At 48.4% G+C, this 11,238-nt stretch overlaps 1 protein-coding gene across 9 annotated transcripts in view; it reads right to left on the minus strand.

The window, feature by feature from the left end:
* htt (huntingtin) overlaps nucleotides 1-10,506 on the minus strand; it is a 256,270-nt gene extending 245,764 nt beyond the window's left edge. For 8 of the 9 annotated variants that reach the window (XM_038805852.1, XM_038805861.1, XM_038805860.1 and 5 more), the window contains exon 1: nucleotides 9,783-10,110. In XM_038805852.1, the coding sequence (XP_038661780.1) occupies nucleotides 9,783-9,871 (89 nt within the window). In that variant the 5' untranslated portion in view covers nucleotides 9,872-10,110. Of the gene's footprint in view, nucleotides 1-9,782; nucleotides 10,111-10,415 lie in introns of those variants that run through there. The other variant, XM_038805859.1, reaches the window with a different exon arrangement.
* Between the last annotated feature and the right edge of the window lie 732 nt (nucleotides 10,507-11,238).

Consider the following 11,238-nt stretch of genomic DNA (forward strand, 5'->3'; position numbering starts at 1 on the left):
CACTCTCCTCACAACACAACCTGGATTCACTGAGAGAATCTATAAATGTAAGCGTGTCAGCAAACGTGTCCGTATCACACCCGACATCTTGAACATATTCAGGTTTATGGAAAGTCAAACCTACACTTTATTGAAATTTGGATTAGAACTTGCAATTTGCCTGGTAAAGTGAAGTTACACACTTTTAATGTAACCTATTTATATTGTGATTCCTGAGGCACTGCTGCATACAGAGAATATGAAGAATTTAATAAAATTACATAGCTCTTCTCAATACTCAATGCAGTAATGCCAGACATGCATTAACAACTAACAATATGTACCTGGACCAAGGAGAGACCACAATCTATTCTTTACTGCTTCCTCAATCCCTCGTTACAGCACTCACCAACTCTGTGAATTTGAGTAACTCTCACCTTCACGTCAGCAGGTTGTGGATTGAAATCAGGACTTGAAGCACAACAACAACTTGCATTTCTACTGCACCTTTAATGCAATACAATGTCCCAAGGCCCTTCACGGGAGAGTTATCAAACAAAATATGACACGGAACCACATAAGGAGTCCTTTTTAAAAGGATGAAGGGGGAATCTTGTAAGGGGTCTAGTTTTTTTTTCTTTTTATTTTGCAAGAGTAGCCAATTATTTTATTTTTCCAAATAAAGGGCAATTTAGTGTGGCCAATCCACCTAACTAGCACATCTTTTGGGTTGTGGGTGTGAAACCCATGCAGAGACGGGGAGAATGTGCAAACTCCACACAGGCAGTGACCCAGGTCCTCAGCGCCACAGCACCAAAGGTCTAGTTTGAGGGCTATGGTGACAGCAGCGTTTCCAATGGCTCCAAGTAGGTACTCAGGAAGCCTAGTGGTGCAGTCCATGGTGAGGATATAGATATGGAATTAGCCAAGGAGGCATTTTACAATGGAAGGGATGTCGTGCTAACACCACTGTGTGAGAATCAGGGTAGATCTGCATGGGGTAGTGAGTTCAGGTATCAGCAGGCTAGGGACTTTGCACAAAAGGTCTGGAGGGGGTTCCCTAGGTTTCCGGGATACACCCTGCTGGAGCGGCTGCTGCTTCCAGATGTGGAAAGGGAGGGAAGAATTGGGGATATATACAAGTGGCTGGAGGAGCAGGGAGGTGAGTGGGTTTTAAGATGGTGCACAGGATGCATATGACTCAGGCGAGAATGAGTGGGTTCTTTCAGGGGGTAGCAGATAAGGGAGAGAGGTGTGGGCGGAGGCCAGCGAACCATGCGCACATGTTTTTAGGTTGCGGAAAAATTGGGAAGATTCTGGGCAGGAGTGTTCGCGGTCTTAGCCAGGATAGTGGAGGAGGTGGAACCTTTGGTGGCGATAATTTGGGGTTTCAGAGAAGGCGGAGCTCATGGAGAGGAGGAAGGCCGATGTTGTGGCCTTCGCCTCTCTGATTGCACGGCAGCGAACTTTGCTGGAGTGGCGGTCGGCATCACCACCGGGGGTAGCAGCATGGTTGGTGACCTGTATGACTTCCTGCGGTTAGAAAAGATAAAGTATCAGTTAAGGGGCTCAGCAGGGGAGTTTGAGAAAAGGTGGGGGATGTTTGTGACCGTGTTTGAGGAGCTGTTCGTCGCAACGGGGACGGGGGTGAAAAAGGGGGAAAATCTGTACAGACATTCTGTCAGGTGGAGGGTTTCCATCACACTCCTGACTCGTACCTTCTAAATGGGAGACCCAGTAACCCCACCTAACCTTTTGGACACCAAGGGCAATTTAGCATAGCCACTCCACCTAACCTGCACATCTTTGGGACTGCGGGAGGAAACTGGAGCACCTGGAGGGTACCCACGCAGACACGGGGAGAAAGTGCAAACTCCACACAGACAGGCACCCGAGGCCGGAACTGAACCCGGGGCCCTGGAGCTGTGAGGGGCAGTGCTAACCACTGTACCACCGTATCTCAGAGGATTGAGAGAGAGGGAGGGAGTTATGGTAGGATTTGAAAACAAGCATGGGAGATTTAAAACTGAGAAGTTTCCCAACTGGAAATCAAATGAGCATAGAGTGATGGGCGAATGGGACTTGAGGTGAGTTAGGATGTGGGCAGAGTTTTGGATGCGATTCAATTTACAAAGGGTATACAAGGTGGGAGACGGGCCTGGAGAGCAGAAGGACTAGGCTGCCGATCGGTATATTGCTGCATTCTGAGAAGTGTCTTCCATTTTGAAAAGACTGACGTTGTAGCTGCCTGTTCAATGCATATTAAAATTTCAATGGGAGAGTTGTAGAGTTGATATTCTGAAAGGAGGAGATGAAGTGGATCGAATGCTTTTCTGCATCGGACCCTTGTTAAAACTGTTCCCAGACTGTTGGAATATTGGCTGGAATACTGGTGAGCCAGAGTTCAGGCAACTAGTTCTTGCTGTATGGAAGCACCACGTCCCTGCTTGCTCCATTTCACAATGTATCACCAAGGCCACTAACTCACTGACCATCTACGTTCATTGGTGCTGTACCATTCCTGGATTTTGAAATCATTTGTTTTTCTCTTATTTATTCACGAGATGTGAACGTTGCTGGCATGGTGGCATTTATTGCCCACTGCAAGATACCGTAGGATGAAATGAAAATCGCTTATTGTCACGAGTAGGCTTCAAATGAAGTTACTGTGAAAAGCCCCTAGTCGCCACATTCCGGCGCCTGTTCGGGGAGGCTGGTACGGGAATAGCGATCCACCTTCTTGAAATCCATAGCGGCTTCTGACAACGGCATGGTCTGCTGGACCATTTCAGAGGCTAACAATAATGTTGTCCATTGACAAGAACTAAATTCTGCTGTCATTGGAGCAATTGAACTTCAATGACAAACAATTTAAGAAGGTTTTCACTTTCTGCGCATGAGAATTTAAAAATATTCAAGAGCTGGAAGTGTCTGGGATCATTTCCTATAATAGCTCTGAACAATTTTAAGTGAGCAGATAGAAGTTGCTTATTTTCCACATTTACTCACACAAATATGAAAATGAAATGAAATGAAAATCGCTTATTGTCACAAGTAGGTTTCAAATGAAGTTACAAGACATGGTGATAATGCCACGAGACTAGTGGTAGATAATCTGCAGCCCAGGGGCCACATGCAGCCTATCTGGTCCGGAGTGCAGCCCACGAGACATTTTATTGACCATTGTCCACGTGCAGGGTTGCAATATTCCACTGATTTCTGTGCAAGTAGTTTTTTTCCTACCACTGTGACTGAAGTGATATGCATGTAAAGCAGGGGAAGGTGAAGTGAGGTGCGTGTTGATTGAACACGACATTGACTGTGGGGGCCATGCCCTGGGTCCAAAGGGTAAATATTTCTTATGTTTGAAGTTGATGATACTTAATATGTAATTAATATGATTAATATATAAATAACTAAACATTTAAATTTGAGGTGTTATTAAATATATTTAATCTTATTCACGGGGTCATGGTTCGTGAACAAGCCTGATTTCGAACTTGCGGCCCACTGAGATGAAGGAGGGTCACTCATGCGGCCCACTCACTAGCCTAGGTTGCCCATCACTGCTCTGGAGACAATGGATTCAAACCCTACCACACCAGGTGAATTTAAATCTAAAACTAATCCCAGTATTGGTGTCGACAAAACTATCAATTGTCCTATGGGTGGCACGGTAGCACAGTGGTTAGCCCTGTTGCTTCACAGCGTCAGGGACCCGGGTTCAATTCCCGGCTTGCATCATTGGTCTGTGCGGAGTCTGCATATTCTCCGTGTCTGCGTGGGTTTCCTCCGGGTGCTCCGGTTTCCTCCCACAAGTCCCGAAAGACATGCAGGTTAGGTGAATTGGACATTCTGAATTCTCCCTCCGTGTACCCGAACAGGCACCAGAATGTGGCGACTAGGGGATTTTCACAGTAACTTCATTGCAGTGTTAATGTCAGCCTACTTGTGACACTAATAAAGATTATTATAAAAACCCATCTGGTTCACTCATGTCCTTTAGGTAATGCAGAGTAAGTTAAGAAATAGCGGAGTAAGTTACTCAGTTCAAGGGCAATTGGAGATGGGCAACAAATACTGGCCTTGCCAGTGATGCCCAGATTGCATGAAAGAATAAAAATCGCCGGTATCCTTATCACTTAGTAACAGAACCTTCACTAAACCACTAACACTGACAAATCACGCATCTGATTATATGAATTATAGAGTGCCTAAAACCACTGGCATGCTTTTAATTAGAGCTTGGGGTATAACCGACAAGTACAGTGAAAGTCAGTGGCAGTAAATGTACTGTGCATCATTGGGAGTCATTTGCATTTGTTTTATGCTCCAGAAATAATTTGATTAACTATATACGAGCTGATAAAATTACTTTCATCTCTACTTTCCCACGGTGAACATAAATGCGAGAGATGGTGGAAGGGGTGTCGTTGTGGGAGGAGTCCATGGTGGAATGGTCTCCGGGAGGAATGCCTTGATGGTTTGTGGTTTTCATTCAGTATTCCATGCAGCAATTCATCAAGAAAAATGCCTCGTCAAGAATCAACTCGAGATCTATTCCGAATAACATCTTCAAGAGACTTAGTATCGGGTATCCCTCTGGCTTCTTGGCTCTGATCAGGACTTATGAGCACAGCACAAGTCTGCCCAATCACCACAGTCAGCTACATCATGAAAACTCAAGGCAAGACTGTCTACGGATCATGAGATTCTGTGCATCATTGGACTGGGGGAAGGAGGAATCAAAGGATCTTTCAATCCTGTCAACGATTTTCCAATGAAATGCAAGTAAAAGGTAAACTCTGCTGTAGCATTGGGTCCTACACAGAACGTCCAAAATCTTGGCAGGTACCATTAGCTGATATGTGCTTACGGCTACATCACACTGGGCTAAATCGCTGGCTTTGAAAGCAGACCAAGCCAGGCCAGCAGCACGGTTCAATTCCCGTACCAGCCTCCCCGAACAGGCGCCAGAGTGTGGCGACTAGGGGCTTTTCACAGTAACTTCATTTGAAGCCGAAGCGATTTTCTTTTTTTTTCCACCTATACCAATCATATATGTATATGTCTCCTGCAAAGAATAAAGGCCAGTACCAAAATTAAGCAAAAGGTATATTGTTTGCAATAAATGATAATAGGCACGTGATAATGGTCGTAATTCCACTTACATTTCTCACAGGGTTACCGCAACTCTTAATGCATTATATCTCACTCCCCATTAGCTATTATTACTGACAGCCGCTTTGGTAGTGTATTACATCCACTTATCAACCAGCTTTATGTACAAACGTCATTGTATTTGCCAAATCGGGGTATTTTTATTTAAACCTGCAGTGTAAAAAGTCGCCAAACGATGCTCCCGGAAAAATATTTCCCTTGCAAAATGTTAGCATTTTAAATAATGCAGAACTGGAAATAAACACTAATAGTAGTAGTTCCATTGCATCTTATCAATCACAGAGAATCTCATACAATGGCTGGAGTAAGTGTCTCTTGTTACATGGGATTCATCAGCAGGGTCAGAAGAGTGTCAATGAACAGTAAACATTGACACCGATTTCACCAATCAAATCATTACACTATCAAATGCAGGTATTTAACAAAACCTCAATGATGGGAACTTTACATCAGCTAATGCACAATCACCCCATTCCAGTTTCACTTTTTACGCTATCTGCCCCACCCCACTTCCAGTAAGTTTATTCTTAACACCAGTGTCCTCATTCAGCTACAGGTAGCAAGAATGGAAACATCCCGCTTCAAAACTGCATTAAGTTCAAAAAAGGAAAAGGCCAAGCTTAACAAGGTATTTGAACACATTTTGCGAGTGTGGTTTAAATGCTCCTCTCCCCAAGACTGAACACAGTCCGGTTGAAAGGGTTTGCAAGTTGACTCTCAACATGTTTGGCCACATTATCAATGCACCTTCTTTGGTCAGCAGCTCCTGGAGTGGGAATTGAAGCCAAAGCTTCTGGCTCAGAGGCAGGGACAGTAGCCACAAGACCTTCATGTTAAATCCATTAAGCCACCGCGCACGCACACACAAACACACACTCCTGCTGAATTCTTTCAGTATTGTTTCAGATTTCTAGTATCTGCAGTTTATTGTTTGTTGCTCTTTTCCTCACCCCATGGTTACCTGAAGGAAAACAATGCCAAAGTGGAAACATCTTGCATGCAGCATTCCAACACAAACCAATAAATACAGAATTCGGACAATGATCATCCAGTCACCCAGAAGCTGCACTCGACCTTGTGCACGTGTATCTTTGAGTCTACATCTGTAGATTTGTGTGGGGCAGTATGCATGTTGCCTGCGCATTAATTTCTGTATTTACTTTTATATTTTTCAACACGTCAGTGCGTTTGCGCGCATTAGCGTGTCAGGGCGGTTGCGCGCATTAGCGTGTCAGTGCGTTTGCGCGCATTAGCGTGTCAGGGCGGTTGCGCGCATTAGCGTGTCAGGGCGTTGGCGCGCATTAGCGTGTCAGGGCGTCTGCATGCATTAGCGTGTCAGGGCGTCTGCACGCATTAGCGTATATGGGCGCCTGCACGCATTAGTGTGTCAGGGCATTTGCATATCAGGGTGTTTGTGTGCATTAGTGCATTTTTGTGTGTCATGTGTTTTTGTGTACTTGTGTGCAAGTTTTTGCATATTAATGTGTTTTGTGTATTAGCGTGTTTATACATACATGTCAGTGTGTTGTGCATACAAATGGAAGTGTGTTGTGCATACAAATGTGTCAGCATGTTGTGCATACAAGTGCTATTTGTACCCAAGTGTGTCAGTGTGTCTGCACATGCTAGCTTGTCAGCGTGCTTGCATGTGGTTGTAATTTTCCTTCGGGCCGGTGCTTGATAATGCCTCTTGCCAGGAAAATTCTCTTCAAGAGGTAATTTGTTCCCCTGTCATAAGCTTATTAAATAACATAATATAAATTTAACTTGTTTTTATTTATTTTACCTGCAGTAAATACTTTAATGTTTAAGTGCAATGTGTTATTTGTATGGTATGGATGTATGTTAGATCTACTCAAATGATGAATGCAGGTATTCTTGAAATATTTAGCTATTAACTAAAGATTGTATGATTATATGCTATGTTGGAGGTGAGGTCAAAGATAAGTTTCCACTTTTGTGTGGACAATAAAGCTCTATTTTATATAGGTGTTTGCATATTTGTGTGTCAGCGCGTGGTAGCGTGTCAGCGCGTGGTAGCGTGTCAGCGCGTGGTAGCGTGTCAGCGCGTGGTAGCGTGTCAGCGCGTGGTAGCGTGTCAGCGCGTGGTAGCGTGTCAGCGCGTGGTAGCGTGTCAGCGCGTGGTAGCGTGTCAGCGCGTGGTAGCGTGTCAGCGCGTGGTAGCGTGTCAGCGCGTGGTAGCGTGTCAGCGCGTGGTAGCGTGTCAGCGCGTGGTAGCGTGTCAGCGCGTGGTAGCGTGTCAGCGCGTGGTAGCGTGTCAGCGCGTGGTAGCGTGTCAGCGCGTGGTAGCGTGTCAGCGCGTGGTAGCGTGTCAGCGCGTGGTAGCGTGTCAGCGCGTGGTAGCGTGTCAGCGCGTGGTAGCGTGTCAGCGCGTGGTAGCGTGTCAGCGCGTGGTAGCGTGTCAGCGCGTGGTAGCGTGTCAGCGCGTGGTAGCGTGTCAGCGCGTGGTAGCGTGTCAGCGCGTGGTAGCGTGTCAGCGCGTGGTAGCGTGTCAGCGCGTGGTAGCGTGTCAGCGCGTGGTAGCGTGTCAGCGCGTATAACGTGTCAGCGCGTGGTAGCGTGTCAGCGCGTGGTAGCGTGTCAGCGCGTGGTAGCGTGTCAGCGCGTGGTAGCGTGTCAGCGCGTGGTAGCGTGTCAGCGCGTGGTAGCGTGTCAGCGCGTGGTAGCGTGTCAGCGCGTGGTAGCGTGTCAGCGTGGCAGCGCGTGGTAGCGTGGCAGCGCGTGGTAGCGTGGCAGCGTGGCAGCGCGTGGTAGCGTGTGGCAGCGCGGCAGCGTGGCAGCGCGGCAGCGTGGCAGCGCGTGGTAGCGTGTCAGCGCGTGGTAGCGTGTCAGCGCGTGGTAGCGTGTCAGCGTGGCAGCGCGTGGTAGCGTGGCAGCGCGTGGTAGCGTGGCAGCGTGGCAGCGCGTGGTAGCGTGTGGCAGCGCGGCAGCGTGGCAGCGCGGCAGCGTGGCAGCGCGTGGTAGCGCGTGGCAGCGCGTGGTAGCGCGTGGTAGCGCGTGGTAGCGCGGCAGCGCGTGGTAGCGCGGCAGCGCGTGGTAGCGCGGCAGCGCGTGGTAGCGTGGCAGCGCGTGGTAGCGTGGCAGCGCGTGGTAGCGTGGCAGCGCGTGGTAGCGTGTCAGCGCTTGGCAGCGCGTCAGCGCGTGGCAGCGCGTCAGCGCGTGGTAGCGTGTCAGCGCGTGGTAGCGCGTTTGTGCGGGTTGCGTGTCAGTGCGTGGTAGCGTGTCAGTGTGTTCTGCGTGGTAGCGTGTCAGTGCACGCTAGCGTAAGTGTGCATTTGCGTGTTAATGTGCCATTGTGCTTGTGTCGGTGTGTAACAAAGTATTTTCACATGTGGGTCACAGCACGCACTTTCACGCCTGTCAGTGTTTTCGGGACAGCTTCCCGGATGTCTGCCGGGGCAGCTTCCCGGATGTCTGCCGGGGCAGCTTCCCGGATGTCTGCCGGGGCAGCTTCCCGGATGTCTGCCGGGGCAGCTTCCCGGATGTCTGCCGGGGCAGCTTCCCGGATGTCTGCCGGGGCACGTTTTTGTGTGTCAGTGCACGTTTGTCTATGTGTCAGTGCACGTTTGTCTATGTGTCAGTGCACGTTTGTCTATGTGTCAGTGCACGTTTGTCTATGTGTCAGTGCACGTTTGTCTATGTGTCAGTGCACGTTTGTCTATGTGTCAGTGCACGTTTGTCTATGTGTCAGTGCACGTTTGTCTATGTGTCAGTGCACGTTTGTCTATGTGTCAGTGCATGTTTGTCTATGTCAGTGCATGTTTGTCTATGTGTCAGTGCATGTTTGTCTATGTCAGTGCATGTTTGTCTATGTCAGTGCATGTTTGTCTATGTCAGTGCATGTTTGTCTATGTCAGTGCATGTTTGTCTATGTCAGTGCATGTTTGTCTATGTCAGTGCATGTTTGTCTATGTCAGTGCATGTTTGTCTATGTGTCGGTGCATGTTTTTGTAAATTTTGCAATGCACGTTGTTGTGGAGTGCATGTTGTTGTATGACAGTGCATGTTGTTATATGTGACCGTGCATGTTGTTGTATGTGACCGTGCATGTTGTTGTATTTGACAGTGCATGTTGTATGTGACAGTGCAGGTTGTTGTATGTGACCGTGCAGGTTGTTGTATGTGACCGTGCATGTTGTTGTATGTGACCATGCATGTTGTTGTATGTGACCGTGCATGTTGTTTATGTGACAGTGCATGTTGTTTATGTGACAGTGCATGTTGTTTATGTGAGTGCATGTTGTTTATGTGACAGTGCATGTTGTTTATGTGGCAGTGCATGTTGTTTATGTGACAGTGCATGTTGTTTATGTGAGTGCATGTTGTTGTATGTGACAGTGCATGTTGTTGTGACAGTACATGTTGTTGTATGGGAGTGCATATTGTTGCATGTGACAGTGCATGTTGTTGTATGTGTCAGTGCATGTTTTTGCACATTTTACAATGCAAGATTTTGTATGTGTTTGTGCATGTTTTTGTATGTTAGTGCATGTTTTTGGACATTTTGCAATGCATGTTTTTATATTTGCATACATGTGTGTCAGTGTCCTTGTGTATTTTGTGTGTGTGCAGCATTTCACTGGCAGGATGTGTTTACTCACTGTTTCTGTCCCAGCTCCTCGGTGGACGGTCCCTGCTGGAATGACTTTAGTGACTCGAAGGCCTTCATCAGTTTCTCCATGGTTGCCATTTTATTAGGGGGAGAGAGATATATAATAATGAGGGAGGGAGGAGAGCCGCTGGGAAACCTTACTCGTTGCCAGGGAAGGAGGGATTTAGATTCTAAGCAGGAAACGCACGAAGACCGCCAGTGAGAGTCGGTGCTCGTCGGCAGCTGCGGGACTTCTAACCGCAGCGCACACACCAGCCGAGGTGCCCGCCGCCACCAAGCTCTGCCGCCGCCATCTTGCTGAGGAAATGTCCCGCTGTCCCTCCGCTGCAACCTACCCTGAAGGCGGCGGCAGCCCCGCCTCCCCCCCGCCGGCTGATTGACGGCCGCGCGCACCAATCAGCGACCAGCGCTTGGTCCTTTACGCCAATGGGGACGAGCCTGAAGAGAACAACCTAACTTGACGTTGGGGAGGGGCGTCTGATCCCGCCCCCGATTGCCGATGGACGGAGCGACTAGCCAATGAGCGATTGGCATCGGTGCCCTCCAAGACCAATAAGGGCCGCCCGGGGGCGGGACGAGAGTCTGAGCGAGAGCGTCACGCGCGCAGCCCCGCCTCCCTCACCCGATTGACGGACACACAGACCAATCAGCAAGCGATCTTCGGTCTCCCTTTCGACCCATCAGGGTAGCCCGGAGGCGGGAAGCCCGGGACGGACGTCCCACCCCCTACACCTGCTTGATGGACATATTGACCAAAGGACGGCCCCATCCCTGGCCGATGACGGATGATTGATGTGCTTGCGGACCAATAGGCGATCGGTGTTGAGCCATTGAGGGAAAGCCCCGCCCCCAACAACACTGCTGAGTGACGGCTCTGCTAGCCAATCCCAGAGCAGGCTGGGGGAGGGCGGGCAATGAGAAGTGCTGGGAGGCTGGCTTTTTCTGATGTATATCAATGGTTGAGAAGGAGGGTGATGAGGGCAACATTTCTAAATTGCCATTTGATACTAAGCCAGGGGGAATAGTGAATTGTGAGGATGACGCCGAGCGACTTCAGAGGTGGCGTGTTAATCACCCTGGGGTAACACGGGCTGCAACTGGATGCAGTTGTACTTGAAAGTAGACACCAAACATTGATGTAAGTTCAATACGCTTTATTGAACTTGCTGAGCAGTGCACACAGTTCGCTGTGGGTTTGACACTCTACTAATCTAAGCATGCTTACTATAACTAACTAGAGCAGACTAGCTCTGAGCCACGTGTAGAAGGTGCTAACTGATATATACACCCTGACTGTCACTACAGTTGTCACCAGTGGAAAGATGCAGAGTGTTGATGCCTCGTGTGTTTTATAGTGCCAGACCACCTTCTAGTGTTCTGCCTGGTAATTGGTTGTGTTCTGTCCTGTGTGTTGATTGGCTGTACCGGGTGTCTGTCACTGCCAG

The sequence above is a fragment of the Scyliorhinus canicula genome, chromosome 8, assembly GCF_902713615.1.
Source record: "Scyliorhinus canicula chromosome 8, sScyCan1.1, whole genome shotgun sequence".
In the NCBI taxonomy this organism is placed as follows: Eukaryota; Metazoa; Chordata; class Chondrichthyes; order Carcharhiniformes; family Scyliorhinidae; genus Scyliorhinus; species Scyliorhinus canicula.